Raw genomic sequence first — 16,111 nt, 5'->3', positions numbered from 1 at the left:
AAGGTGATGTATATGTTGATTAGGAAGTAATGTTTAAAACCCATAATCTACTTATAAGTATCCTTAATGATGTTTAATATTTTAAACTAACTCTAATGTCAATATTTCATGTAATATTAACTCCATAGCCATCTTCTCCCGAGGGAGTGCTTCCTCAAGATTTAAGGCGTGCCTCCTGCTTTTGCCAATCGAGGACAATGCACTTTTCTTCATGTAACTTGATATCTAAGAAACAAAGAAGGTGTGGTCGTTAACCAGATAAACTATTTGGCATTGATTTCAGAAAAGCCTCCAGCAATTTCAAACGCAGATAAAATTTTAAAATATCAGTAATAATTTTTGTCACATATATATATTAATGATATAGAAATCACATTAATATTTAATTTTAATAAAATAAAATTAATATTAAAGCCAAATCATTATTTGGCCACATACATTCTATCATCTTCCCTTCTCTTAACTTTAATCAGATCAAAAGTTATGAGATAAGAGTTAATAAAATGACAGAGGATACAAAAAGTCCATAATAGGAAAACAACATATACAAATGAAGTCCAAGAAGAAAAGTAAACTTAGGTGTCGATTGGTTCTCCCGCTACCTCCCGCAAACGCTGCGTTTGCGGGTGGTAGCGGTTGCTAGCGATTGGTGCCAATCACACAAACCGCTTCCAATCGCTCCCAACCGCTCTCAATCGCTCCCAACCACTGAATTCCAAAAGCTGCTTCCCGCAAGTGTTTGCGGTTGCGGGCGTTTGCGTTTGGAATTTTTTTTTTTAACTTGAAACAAATCAATGATAATGAAATATTTTTTATATATATCTTTTACCTAACAATTTTATTCATTAAGGATAGGAGAAAATGAACTACGGATACGATTGAGAATATTAAAAAATAAACAATTGGAAGAAAATAAGATTTCAATTAACAATAACCCGGAAAACTTGATGTAAATTTAATGGCACATCGCACATAAGTTCAAAAAAATCTAAATAAATATAACATTTCATTAGAAATTTAAGTAAATAAGATTATTTGTGAAAATATAAAACAAATCACGAGTGACTCTTCTCAACTCTCGTGATTTGTTCTTCTCAAATCACGAGTGACTCTTCTCAAGGTGATTAATGTTCCACACAATGGGCGTTTGTCCAGAGCTTATCATCTCCTATCATAAAAACAAATAATATCCATTTTGTATAGGAAAAAGGGCTACTTGTAATTTAAGTAACATATTTGAGCTGATGCATTATTTTGAAAGCACAAAATACCTCTCTCTTCTCTAACTAAATCACCTTGACTCCTCAAGCCATGAAAAAGATCCAGCGATCAAGAAAGTGCATGTGGAATTCACCTGCCTCAGATAACTACAAGATTATTGAATGTGGTGTACTGATCTTGAAAGATGGATATGATGACTATTCAGATTGTGAACCTAAAGCTGTAGGCAACATCTGCTACAGAAATTGCATCGGTCGATGCATTCTCTTGAACTCGTGTCCCAGCTTTGTTGATCAGCATTCATGCTTTGATTATGCTCCAAATCATTCTCTTTTAGCTTCTTTGTGTTCCATCTGTGCCAATGAGTAAATAAACCTATAAAGATTCAAAAACAATCTAGAAAACAAATCAAAAGACTCAAAAACACACTTATACCATGGTTAAAAACCACAAAAACCATAATATATCAGAAATGTTGAGGCGTCCAAAAGTTGAGAATGTCGATAACACTTAACACACAGATTTTTGGAGTTGCTTCAGGAAGCTTGGTCTGATTTGTAAATTTCTGACTATCTTAACTTTTCCTAGAATTTTTAATAATAGTCTCTTTTTTTTTCAATTCAAGTCACAAACCTATCATCAGGTAAACAAGTTCCAGCCAAAGGATATATGTGCTCCTAAGGATTCCGATACACGTAGCCTCCTTGAGGAGTAAAACATGTAGAGCGCTTTGAACAATTAAAGCCAATGTCATTCCCACTGTCTGAAAATGTCTGAGACTTGAAAAGTTAGTGGGAGAGAGAAAAATGAAAACTATTGTTTATAGTCCCTTCCCTTGAGTGCCTAAATGCAAGCAAGTGTGAATCATTGAAGAGATTCTATTGTTATTGCTGCAAACTGTGTGAAACTAGAGGAATCAAGGAAACTAGGAAAGTAACTTCATGTATTAGGAGATATGGAAATTAATTGGGATAATCTGTTTTGTTTTGCAAAAACTTTGTGAGTTTGTGACAAAGCATATCCCAATACATTGTATAGGCTTCATTTCTTTGTCAATATTCTAAAGAGATGTATTATCTGAGTTTGAAGACTGAAATTTCAGGGACGAACGATACTGTCTATACACTGTTTTTTTATAAGAACAACGTGTGAGCTGCAAGTTACAATTAGCAGAGTGAACGCAAACTGATTCTGGTTAGAATGTAGATTGCGTCAGCGTTAGAAGCTTATGTGAATCAAGCTATCCAAGGAAGATTCCTGCAGGATCTTTTTTACATGAATATGACGCTTAACATTATTTTCTTTCTCCTAGGTAGGAGATAGAAAATTTCGACGCGGCACTGATTCTCCAGAGATCAAAACTAAGTCCAAACAAGGAGAACATATGGTCCAATCACAATCAGTGCCAGGTTCTTGGAGCAGTGCCTTCTGTTGTGAGCATAAAAAGGCAAATGTCTAAGGTTTGAGTACCTTAATCTCTCTATTCTCTTCTACCAATACCGATTACACAAGATGCAAGAACGATAACTAAGAACAATGTATCAAGCTCTCATGGCAAACTCAATGCAAAGCTCCCTTCATGATCTCATGTCGATCACGGCCCAAAGACTTGTAGCGTCTTCTTCACAATACCATTCTCCACCATAAACGTAAAAGGCGTGAGCTTCCTCTCTTTATAGACTTCTCTTCAATATCGAACCCTCTGAATGGCACCGAGTCTTCATCTCTGACTCTTTACTTCAAACCCTCTATTCCAATTCGAGGCTCTTCTTTTTTTTTTTTTTGAATGAATGTAAAATTTATTCACCAAAAAAACCGTTTCTTACAAGGGGTTTTAGAGTTTGTGTTCTAAATATTTTTTGTAGTTAACAAACAGAGCTAGAGGCGAGTAGCAAACCAGGAAGCAAGGATGTCTTCATATTTCCGGTTTCCAGAACGAAGGAGGAGCAGAAGTCGGTGCCAGATAGTCTTATCTATTAACCGTGCAATCCGAGGCTCTTCTTCTCCAGCATTTGGCTTCTCTAGCTCAGCAATTTTGACCTACAACCTTATCAGCAAAACGCATGAAAGGTCCACCATGATGGCACCATCTTTAATGTGATATATACCATCAAAGTTTAGCTCATGATCATGATGTTTAATAAATTGACAGTAAAAATACCGCAATCTCTGGTACAACCAAGAAAAAAGCAATTCTAGGATAATGGTGTGAGGTTTGCCATGAACCTTAAAAGTGGTGGGCAAGTAAAGTCAATCATGTGGACAAAATTAAATTAATGATGGATCAGAAATTATAGCGAGAATTTCATAGATGTTACACGACGATGTGGTTTTACAAATAACTATGTATTTTTTTTTTTTTGTTATTTGGCAAAGTAGTAAATATTAAATGTTTTATTTTATTCTGAAAGTGGTGTGATGTGGTTTCCAATGGGTGCAGGTCGTGTCGCTTTGGTATATGGAAAATTGCAATTGAGGCATTTTGGTCATTCAAAAAGGAGGAATGGTATATGGGTATAGAAGCTTCGAGAAATGGTATTTCAGAAAATGAAAGTTAAAAAAAATGGTATATTAAACTCTTTATATGGTCTATAGTTAGCCTTGAACTACTTTTCTTGGCCTACAGTTGATCTTGAACTTGCATTCATGGAGTGATCTGATTTTGTAGAACCTCAAATCATTTAGCGATTTTGTAGAAAACTCGGGGTTTAAAGGTCTGTGTTCCACCACGTGAATCTATCCCGCGAGCTTCGAAGGACTCTCATAAGTTAATTTCAACATCCTCCACTCAGCTTCCCAAGGATCAGGGTCGGCGGACCCCCCACCAATAACTCCATGTCGAGCTTCTTCTGGAATGTTCGTGGGTTCAATAAAATGTCTGAACATTCCGTTTTAAGAGACTGAGTTAAGAAAAGAAGTTTTCAGTTTGGTGCTCTCTTGGAAACAAGAGTAAAAGAGAAGCGAGTAGAGAATATAGTAGGATCAGTGTTGCCGGGTTGGTCCTGCCTCTCTAACTATATGTCAAATAGGAGGGGACGCATTTGGGTTGTTTGGGGTCCTAATGTTCGTCTCACACCATGTTTTACCAGCGGTCAAATGATCACCTGTTCTATCCTCATGGACGGTGAAACGCAGGAGTTTTTTTGTCTCTTTTGTGTATGCGGCTAACGCTGCAGAGGAACGAAAAATGCTGTGGGAGGACTTGAAAGCTCACCAAGACTCGCCTATGTTTAGAAATAAACCATGGATGGTGGTTGGTGACTTTAACGAGATCTTAAAACTGGAGGAACACTCTCTTCATGAAGTGCATAGTGTGGTGATGCCGGGTATGAGAGATTTTCAGGAGTTGGTGCAGTATTGTTCTTTGGCTGATATGCCTTTTCATGGACCGTTATACACTTGGTGTAACAAACGCGACAATGGTCTTATCTGTAAAAAGCTTGATAGAGTTCTAGTCAATGCTGCATGGACGACTGAGTACCAACAGTCATATAGTGTTTTTGAAGCTGGGGGATGCTCAGATCATCTCCGGTGTCGAATAAAGATTGGAGCTGACACTATTCGCCCACACAAACCCTTTAAATTCACAAATGCAGTAATTCATGACACAAGATTTTTGCCTTTAGTTAAGGAGGTTTGGGGAGCCACTGAACCATTATATCCTTCCACCTCTGCCCTGTACCGCTTCTCTAAGAAGTTGAAAGCGTTAAAGCCACATTTAAAGCAGTTTAGTAAGGATTCTCTTGGTGATTTGGTTAAAAAGGCGAAAGAAGCTTACACGCAGTTATGCAAAGCACAAATGGCCACTTTGTAGAACCCAACCGAGCTCGCCATGAAACAAGAATCAGTAGCTTATAGCCGTTGGTTGCTTGTTTCAGGTCTAGAAGAGAGATTCCTCATGCAGCGGTCGAAACTTCACTGGCTCAAAGTGGGAGATGGCAACAACAAAGTTTTCCACAATGCGGCAAAAACTCGACAAGTCCGTAATACGATTCGAGAGATAAGATGTGCAGACGGATCACTTGTTACCACGCAAGAGGAGATCAAAGTTGAGGCTGAAATTTTTTTTAAGGCTTTCTTAGGGTTCAAACTCCCTCACTATCAGGGAATTACAGAAGCAGAGCTATCTTCTTTGCTGCCTTACCGTTGTTCTGATCAGGATCGGGCACATTTGGAAGCAGAGGTCACAGAAACGGAAATAAGAGACATTCTTTTCTCCATGCCTGCGGATAAGAGCCCAGGACCTGATGGATATACAGTTGAATTCCTCAAGTCGACTTGGTCTATTGTGCAGAAAGATTTTATCAGCTCTATACAGTCCTTTTTCCAGTATGGTTTCATGCCTAAAGGGACCAATGCTACCATACTAGCTTTAATCCCAAAGAAAAAAGAGGCTACGGAAATGCGAGACTACCGGCCAATTTCGTGTTGTAATGTAATCTATAAGGTGATATCAAAACTCCTTGCTAGTCGACTAAAACAACTGCTACCAGACTTTATTGCTCCCAACCAATCTGCCTTTGTCAAGGGTCGTCTTCTGATGGAGAATGTTCTCCTTGCATCTGAAATTGTCAAAGACTATCACAATGACTCTGTCTCCCCTCGCAGTGCAATAAAGATTGATATCTCTAAAGCCTTCGACTCGGTTCAGTGGCCATTCCTGCTATCCATTCTGCAGACTCTGCACTTTCCACCACGCTTCATTCACTGGATCGAGCTATGCATCACTACAGCATCTTTCTTGGTGCAAGTTAATGGTGAACTATCGAGTCTTTTTTGTAGTGAGCGAGATCTCCGCCAAGGCTGTTCATTATCCCCTTATCTCTTTGTCATTTGTATGCAAGTCTTATCTGCTATGCTTGATAAAGCTGCCTTAGAACGACGTGTGGGCTACCATCCTCACTGTCACAATGTCAAGCTCACACACTTGTGTTTTGCCGATGATCTCCTGGTTTTCACTGATGGGAAAAAGAGCTCTATTGAGGGCATCCTGCAACTCTTTGACCAATTTGCTGCTTTCTCAGGTCTTAATATTAGCCTTGAAAAATCAACTCTCTATATGGCAGGGGTTTCGACTAGTGATCGGGATGAAATTCTTAGTTCCTTCCCCTTTGCTACTGGCACTCTGCCTGTCTGCTATCTTGGTCTACCTCTCTTAACTAAGCGCATGACCACATCTGACTACACTCCTCTGGTAGAACGTATTCGAGAAAGAATTGGAAGTTGGACTGCGAGGCATCTCTCCTTCGCAGGCCGTCTGCAGCTCATCACTTTGGTCATACACAGTCTCACGAACTTCTGGATGTCCGCTTATCGTTTACCTAAGGCTTGCATAGCAGAAATTGACAGCTTATGTTCAGCGTTTCTATGGTCTGGTCCATCACTCAATGCAAAAAAGGCTAAGGTAGCCTGGACAGATGTTTGTCTTCCCAAAGACGAAGGAGGCTTGGGACTGCGTTCTCTGCATGATGTCAACCATGCCAGCTGTTTAAAACTTATTTGGCGCCTTCTCTCAGGTAACTCACTCTGGACGACTTGGATTCGAGCTTATTTTCTCAGGAAGGGTTCCTTTTGGTCTATCTCTGTCTCCTCCACTGCTGGATCCTGGATGTGGAAGAAGCTGCTGAAATATCGTAGGCTAGCTTCTGATTTTGTTAAATATGAGGTTCATAATGGCACAAGTATCTCCTTCTGGCATGATCTCTGGTCGCCTTTAGGCCGTCTAATTGATGTTGCAGGTCACCGTGGCTGCATCGACATGGGCATAAGCATACATGCCACTGTAGCTGAAGCTCTGTTGCGTAGACCGAGACGACACAGAGTTGACCATTTTAATCAGATTGAGGAAGCACTTAACGATTTGAGAAACAGGGGATCAGTGGAAACAGAGGATGTTGTTCTTTGGAAAGGGAAGCAGGGCAAATACAAAACGTCATTTAAAACGAAAGAAGCATGGGAATTCATTAGAGTTGCTAAGCAGCAGAAGCGTTGGTATGCGGGAGTTTGGTTCCCTCAGCCACACCTAAGTACTCCTTCATGGTCTGGCTGGCCATTTTAAACCGACTTACGACAGGAGATCGAATGCAAAAATGGAACACACAGACTGATCGTACTTGTGTGTTTTGTCGCAGCCCACAAGAAACCCGTGACCATTTGTTCTTCGCCTGCACTTACTCCAGCGAAATCTGGAAAGGACTCACCTCGACACTCCTAAGATCCACGTTCTCCACGGACTGGGAAACACTCTTAGCTCTTCTAACAGACGCATCACAGGGACGGGCCACCCTGTTCCTCCTCCGTTATGCGTTCTAAGCTGCAGTCCACTCTCTCTGGAAGGAGCGGAATAATAGACGACATGGTGAACAACCGATCCCATCCAATTTGCTCATCAAACAACTAGACAGACAAGTCCGAAACCGCTTGCTCTCCATACAAGACAACGGTTATATGGCAGCCTGGCTAGCATCGAGATGAAGATGACCGCCTCCACAGCAAATTCTTTTTATATCTTTTAAACTTTTATAGTTCAACGCTAAATGTTCTTATATAAACAAGCTGCACTCTGATGTAAAAAAGTATTTTTTCGAATAAATTTTACATTTTATTCAAAAAAAAAAAAAAAAAAAAAAATCATTTAGCGATTAAGAAAGGTTTTTAATTAAAAGCTTCTCCTCCTTGTTCAACCCTAAAGTGGCCTTTTTGAATGAGTCGTGAGTATATAAATTTATACAATTTTTAACAATTCTTATAACTTTCTTTGCAATAATTATTAAAATTCATCTATTGTTCTTGTCCTCAACTCAACTTTCCGACAAGATCTGTCATGACATTTGTTTGTATCCAAAACCCTTTTTGTATGTATGAATGCTGGAAAACAGAACCAATCAAAAATTCAACTTTATTTTTCAATTTATATAGTATATCAGATTGAGATGACTAAAAAGCCTTTTAGACATCCTTAAATAAGATTTTGAGGCAAAAGCTGAGATGTCAAGGATCGATCATTTGAGAGCATACAAAAATCACACCATATAATATCCTTGTTCTTTTGAGTTCTTTATAATATATTATTTTCCGCAAGTTTGGTTTTGATGTTATGGATAACGATGACTTTGATTATTTGAATGTGTGTCTGATGACTAATGAGGTAATATGACAAAAAAAAAATATTATCAAGGAGAAGAAGATTATTGCAAAACTTGCAGGTCTGAGTAACGTAAAGCTTCAAGAAGTTCCCCTCCATATAATGAAAAAGCAATCTTGGTTATATTTCAGTGAAGTGCAAATTTGCAAAACTAGCAACTATGTTTATGATTAAACAACAAAGTAGACTTAAGGACTAGTACTTTCCTACAACTTATTTTTTTTATTAAACTTTTCCAGAAAATATTTTTGATTTTCATACAAATATATTTTATTGCTTACTTCAGAACAGAAACGGATCAACTCAAACAAACTGCATTCCCATAGATGTAGGCAGACATAAATGAAACTGTCAGCGACATCTAAATCATAGTCTATATAACCGCATAATATTGTTCGGATCATCTTCACCTGCATGATGTATTTTCCTTTAAATAAAATAAAACTAAATTAAAGATCAATTATTATTGTGCTGACAATCATCTAAATAAAATAAAACTAAATTAATGATATTATTATTTTAAAATTTTAGCCAATTAGTTTTTTAAGAATTTTTCGTATAACCATATATACTTTAAGTTTTTACTTGAAACTTAAATTTTTAGACATCAATAATTTCAAAGTTAAAAAAAAAATATGTGAAACGAAAAACACAAGGCCCAGCGGTTGGGTAAATTAAATGGCCAAATTTAAATAATTTTAAAAGTATAGTTTTATATACCTCAACTATGACGTCATGCTGATTTCAACCCGAACATAAATATTTTTTCAAATAAACTATTTTAACTATCAAGTAAATTTATGTCAAAATCAATATTTACCAGAGTGAGGTTTGTCAACCATCATACGTCAGATACAAGTATACAACCCTTTAGAAAAACAAAAGTTTGGTTAATTCCGGTTCTGAAGTTTGTAACCGGACTAACCGAAATCCCAGAGCTAGTTAGTTGTGCAGGAGTCATATCGTCGAATGAAAAAAATTATCCTTTCTGCAAACGGATAATTTCAGAGATTTTGAAGATGATGAAACTGAGGAAAAAAAATTAGCGACTACAAAAAAACAAAAATAAAAAATAATAAAACAAATAATAGTATTAAATATATAATAAAACAGATACAGAATAATAAAAATTTAAACTGGATTAACCTAATTTAAAAGTAAGTTAAAACTATAATAATATTAAATTAAATTAAAAATAATTATTATTTTAAAATTTTACCCAATTAGTTTCTTATGAATGTATCGTATAGATCATATACTTTAAGTTTTGCTTGAAACTTAAAATTTTAAACATCAATAATTTCAAAGTTAAAAAGAAAAAAGAAAAAAGAACAAAAAAACTGTGAAACGAAGAACACAAGGACCGGTTGGCTAAATTAAATGGCCAAATTAAAAAAAAAAAAAAAAAAAAAAAAAAAAAAGTACGTATAGTTTTTATACCTCAACTATGACGTAAATATTTTTTAAATAAACTATTTTAACTATCAAATAAATTTATGTCAAAATCAATATTTACGAGGATGAGATAACCTTTTATTGGTTGAGGGGGTTATTGACTCTATGATTTTAATGGATTTAGAAATCCAGACAAAAATTATGTGTTATTCAATCATTGATTTTAAAATACTTATCAAAATGATGGGTTATTGGTTCCATGATTTACAAATACTTGTTAAAATCTCATGTTATTCATTCAATGATTTGTTTTTGGATTTCAAAATCCACATTATGCTTTAAATGGATTTGAATGGATTCGAAAGTGTAAAATATAAGGATTTAAATCCAAGGATAAAACATGTTATTTCAAAATCCATGTATTTTGATTTCTAGAATTTACAATTCCATATGACAAAATCATAGAATCAATTTAGTGTCACTGTCAACCATCATAAGTCAGATAACCTTTAGAAAAATAAAAATTTGGTTATTTCCGGTTTGAAATTCGTAACCAGACTAACCGAAATCCCAGAGCTAGTTAGTTGTGCAGGAGTCATATTGTCGAATGAAAAAAATCATCTTTTCTACAAACGGATAATTTCAGAGATTTTGAAGATGATGAAACTGAGGGAAAAAGTTAGAGACTTTTGTAGAGTTTTAATCGAGTCATGGAGTCAGCTCTGAGCAATCAAAGCCAATGTCATTCCTACTGTCTCTGCAAATTGTTTTACAGGAATGAGACTTGAAAAGTTGTCAGGTGGAGAGAGAAAAATGAAAACTGATCTGTGTCACATTTCGATTGTTTGTAATGCTTCGTTTCAAGCAAGTGTGAATCATTGAAGGTATTTGCTGCAATTGTGTGAAACTGGACTACTGGAGGAATCAAGGAAAGTAATCTTGCATGTCTTTAATCAGATGTTCAACACGCTCTCTATCAGAATTCAGAACATCTGTTTTATATTATTTGGTGGTGACTTGTTTCATCAACAAAAGATACGTCACAAAGTGGATGTGACCATGAGCAAGGGCCGAGGGGTTCTGTTTCGAGTTCATTTACTGGGACAATGAGAACAAGATTATTGAATGCAAGCAACATTGCACATTAGGGCTAGTTATTGTCTTGTGTTTATTACACTGAATATCCAAACCTGTTTGCTTCCAATGTAATTCCACAGGAACCAAACCACCATAGAGGGTTTATGAAACTGAGAGTAGTAGCAGCAACCAGCCAACCACCAAACCAATAAGGACTAGAAACTAAATATATATAAAAAAAAAAAGAGGAAGCCAAACGATAGCGTAACACGTAAGTCACAACAACAGAAAAACATTGGCAGGAATAAAACCTAAACTGCACATCCAAAAACAAGAATTTATTTTCTTGTTAAAACCTAAACTAGTACTACAAAGCGTTTGCAAACTTTGCAAAGAAATTTTGGTTCTTGATGGTCAATTCGATATGATTATTTATTTAGAAAAAATTAAAAGACCCCGGCCCGTTTACTTTTCAAACCAAATTTACAAAGAATTGGTATGTGGTTGAGAACAGAACCCCCTAATTTGAATCTTCCTGATTAGTCGTCTTCTTCCAACTTGACTCTCTGCTAGCTACTTCATCTCTCTGCTCATTTCACCGGAAAATGACAAAAGCTTTAACCAAAAAAAAGGGGGCCACTGGTCCTCGACGACTAATAACGAAACATGAATTGAGTCGTCAACTACTTCGTCGTCTCCTTATCTTTAATTTTTTTTAAGGGTCCACCGGCAAGTACCAGTTAACTTTCTTCGAAATTTCTCTTCTCCTTCAACGCGTTTTGCTTCATTACATAAGCCACACGAACTCTTGCATTCTCAATCATACTTTCTTTTAAAAACCATTCCAAAAACACTTTCCTAAACTTCAAGCACATTTTTTTCATCTCTGTCATGGCTTCTTCTTCTTGTTTGACTCAAATAAGGAGATACGATGTCTTTCCAAGCTTCCACGGTCCAGATGTCCGTAAAGGGATTCTCAGTCATTTACGCAACCACTTTCAAAGCAAAGGTATCACGACTTTCAATGACCAAAAGATCGAGAGAGGCCACACGATCGGGCCTGAGCTAGTACAAGCGATTAGAGAATCCAGAGTCTCGATCGTGTTGCTCTCGAAGAATTACGCTTCTTCAAGCTGGTGTTTAGATGAACTGGTTGAGATCTTCAAGTGTAAAGAAGAGCAGAAGCAGATTGTGATGACTATTTTTTACCAAGTTGATCCCTCTGATGTTCGGAACCAGAGGGAAGACTTCGGGAGCGCTTTCGACAAGACTTGCCAAGGTAGAACAGAGGAGGTGAAGCAGAGTTGGAAGAAAGCTTTGACTGATGTCGCAAACATAGAAGGGGAACACTATCGTAGCTGGTATGTCTGAATGAATTTTAGTGCTTTTACTTTATCTTTCTCAAAGCCATGCTTCAATTTTTTTGAAATTTAGACCCACCAACGCCATTTTGTCTTGCTTTTATTAGGGCTACTGAAACAGAGATGATCCAAAAGATTGCTGCAGATGTTTCAAACAAACTGAATCGTACTACACCTTCAAGGGATTTTGAGAGGATGGTGGGGATGGAAGCTCACTTGACAAAATTGAACTCTTTGTTATGCTTGGAAAGTAATGAGGCGAAGATGATTGGGATTTGCGGTCCTGCAGGGATTGGTAAGACTACTATTGCTGGAGCTTTATATGAACAACTCTCTAGCAGATTTATACTTAAATATATGATGGAGACCGCAAGGAAGGTTCTACGAACATAATGGCTGTTGATGGCCTTGAATCCAAGAAGTCTCTGCAACAGCACCTTCTGTCTAAGATTTTGAACCAAGAGGATATGAAGATACAAAAATTAGACGCAATAAAAGACCGGCTACACGATCAAGAAGTGCTCATCATTCTTGACGATGTAGATGATCTTGCGCAATTAGAGGTATTGGCTGGAGAGCTTTCTTGGTTCGGTGACGGAAGTCGGATCATCATTACCACAGAAGATAAGAAGATTTTGAAGGCACACAAGATTCATGTTTTCCATCCAAGGAAGAAGCTCTTGAGATCTTATTGTCTCTCTGCTTTCGAACAAAGCTCTGTACCAGATGGTTTTGAAGAGGTTGCCCATAAAGTAGCAAAGCTTTGCGGTAATCTTCCATTAGGCCTTTGTGTCGTGGGTTCATCTTTGCGTGAGGAGAGCAAGGAAGACTGGGAACTTCAACTATCAAGGATCGAAGCTAGTCTTGATGGAAAAATTGAGAACGTGTTAAAAGTGGGATATGACAGATTAACGAAGAACAATCAATCTCTATTCCTTCACATTGCATGCTTCTTCAACAATGAAGACGTTGGTTATGTGGAATCTATGCTTTCTGACAGTAAGTTGGATGTTGGAAATGGGTTAAAGACTCTAGCAGATAGATCTCTCGTGCGTATTACTTATGGGCGGATAAAGATGCACCACCATCTACTACAGCAATTGGGTAGACAGATGTTAATTGGGTTTGACTAAACACACACATTATGGGCTTTAATGGGCCTACGAAAATGACATGAAGAAGAACAATGTGATCCATATGCTACACTAAAAATATCTACAAAGATATGAGAAGTGGAGGTAGGTGAGACAAGATATACAAAAAGGAGCTTTCTAGAAAAAGTGAGATACGAGAGAAACGAGACAGTTTTTCTTATTCTTCAAGCTTTCTTCTTCCTCCTTGTTGTATTGGTGATCCTTGTTCTTCTTGTGCAAAATCTGTAAACCAAAGACCAACCTCACAAGTAGTTGGTGTGTGTAATCTCTCTTTCATATAGTGAAGCTTGGGAGCAAGAGTTCTCCCCCGAGACGTAGCGGTTATCCGTGAACTCGGTGATCAATTCTTGTGTGTTGTTTCTTTTACAAGCAACCATTCTTACTCTTAACTCAACAAGTGGTATCAGAGCGCCAGGCTTGGTGTAAGGTTGCTAAAGAGATTCAAGTCTAGGGTTTCTGGGAGACTTACAAGATGAGTAACACTAGGGTGGAAGTGGACAGGTTTGATGGAACAGGTGACTTCTCCTTGTGGAAGGTCAGAATGTTGGCTCACTTTGGTGTCCTAGGGCTGAAAGAGATCTTGAATGATGAGCAGCTACTAAAAGATCCACCTACTGTAGAAGCGGAAGCTACAATAGCTCAACGAGACTCTCAAACGGGCACAAGTGGAGGTTCTGGGTTGTCTCCAAGTATTGATCCTGTAAAGTTTGAAAAATCAGAGAAGGCCAAAGATCTTATAGTACTAAACGTTGGAAATCAAGTACTAAGGAAGATCACACATTGTGAAACAGCAGCAGCTATGTGGTCTACTCTAAACAGGTTATACATGGAGACTTCTTTACCTAACCGCATCTACTTACAGCTTAAGTTCTATACTTTTAAGATGACTGATTCTAAAAGTATAGATGAGAATGTGGATGATTTCCTTAAGCTAGTTGCGGACCTGAATAACATAGGAGTGGAAGTTACTGAAGAGGTTCAAGCAATCCTGTTGTTGAGCTCACTATCTGAGAGGTATGATCAACTCAAGGAGACTCTAAAGTATGGTAGAGATACTTTGAAGTTGAATGAAGTCATAGGCGCTGCAAAATCAAAAGAAAGAGAGTTAATAGAAAGTGGAAAGCTTTCAAAATCACAAAATGAAGGTTTGTACGTTGAATCAAGGGGAAGATCTGAGAAGAGATCTGAAAGAGGAAAAGGCAAACAAGGGAGAGGACGATCTAAGAGCAGAGGTAGATCAAAGTCAAGGCCGAAGTACAATAAAAACAACAAGGGCTGCTTCATTTGTGGAAAAGAAGGACATTGGAAGAGAGAATGTCCAGAAAGGTCATCAAATAAAGCTTCTAGTTCAGCTAACATTGCAACAGAACCCAAACAGCCACTAGTGCTAACAGTTAGCACTCAATATACAAAGGGAGAATGGGTTATGGATTCTGGTTGTAGTTTTCACATTACACCAGACAGGGATTCTCTATTTGACCTACAAGAATTTGATGGTGGCAAGGTTTTGATGGGTAATATGACTCACAGTGAAGTAAAGGGGATTGGTAAGATTAAGATTATAAATCCAGATGACTCTGTAGTCATATTAACGGATGTGAGGTACATGCCTACAATGGGAAGGAATCTCATTTCATATGGTCAATTAGAGTTGAGCGGATGCAAGTATGAAGGAGAAGATTTTGTAGTCACCTTCTACAAAAATGGGCAAAAGGTCATCTCTGGAAGATACAAAGATGGGTTGTACTACCTACAAGGAAAGGTAGTAAAAGGAGAAGTTTCAGTGGCAAAGCCTGTAGCTAACATGACTAGCATATGGCATTCAAGGCTAGGTCATATGAGCATGAAGAACATGAATGTTCTAGTGAAGGAAGGTTACTTACCAGAGAGAGAAGTTGGTAAGCTGGATTTTTGTGAGAGTTGTGTACTTGGAAAATCTCACAAGCAAAGGTTCCCAACTGCAAAGCACACCACTAGAGGTATATTAGATTATATACACTCTGATCTCTGGGGATCTCCTTCTACTCCAGAAAGTCTTGGCGGTTGCAAGTATTTTGTAAGCTTCATCGATGATTTCTCAAAGAAAGTATGGGTGTATTTTCTGAAGACTAAAGATGAAGCATTTCACAAGTTCAGAGAATGGAAAGAAGCAGCTGAGAATCAAACGGGGAAGAAGATTAAGTTCCTAAGGACTGATAATGGTCTAGAGTTCTGTAATACACAGTTTGATAACTTGTGTAAAGAAGCGGGAATTACAAGGCACAGAACATGTACCTATACACCACAGCAAAATGGTGTATCGGAGAGGATGAACAGGACCATTATGGATAAAGTTAGAAGTATGCTTTCTGAGACAGGATTGGGTCAAGAGTTTTGGGCAGAGGCTACTTCAACAGCAGTCTACTTGATAAACAGAACACCAAATTCATCTATTGGTTTCAAGCTACCTGAGGAGGTGTGGACAGGTACAAAACCAGATTTGAGTCACTTAAAAAGGTTTGGATGTTCAGCGTTTGTTCATGTTACTCAAGACAAAATAAGTCCAAGAGCAGTGAAAGGAGTTTTCATGGGATATCCTTTTGGTATTAAAGGATATAGGGTCTGGTTACCTAAGGAACAGAAATGCACAACAAGTAGAAACGTGATGTTCAATGAAAATGAGTTGTTCAAAGACACCTTGACATATACAAGTGAAAAGAAAGAAAAAGCTGATAAAGCTTTAAGAAAACTGAAGAAAGCTGAAAAAAGAGTGTCTTTCA

The 16,111-nt window shown here is 37.6% G+C and overlaps 2 protein-coding genes across 2 annotated transcripts; both read left to right on the top strand.

Annotated features, from left to right (window-relative positions):
• The first annotated feature begins 11,565 nt into the window (after window positions 1-11,565).
• Window positions 11,566-16,059, top strand: LOC104730434 (disease resistance protein RML1A). The gene is made up of 2 exons (XM_087477626.1): window positions 11,566-12,198; window positions 12,306-16,059. Exons 1-2 carry the CDS (start codon window positions 11,729-11,731, stop codon window positions 12,589-12,591), a joined length of 756 nt encoding a protein of 251 aa, XP_087333752.1. The 5' UTR covers window positions 11,566-11,728; the 3' UTR covers window positions 12,592-16,059.
• Window positions 12,591-13,331, top strand: LOC109127012 (disease resistance protein RML1B). The gene has a single exon (XM_019231066.1). The coding sequence runs from the start codon at window positions 12,591-12,593 to the stop codon at window positions 13,329-13,331; it is 741 nt and encodes a 246-aa protein (XP_019086611.1).
• Window positions 16,060-16,111: the final 52 nt, after the last annotated feature.

This window comes from Camelina sativa, chromosome 12, assembly GCF_030686135.1.
Source record: "Camelina sativa cultivar CO46 ecotype springtype chromosome 12, ASM3068613v1".
NCBI lineage: Eukaryota > Viridiplantae > Streptophyta > Magnoliopsida > Brassicales > Brassicaceae > Camelina > Camelina sativa.
This window is presented reverse-complemented; position numbering and strand designations above follow the sequence as displayed.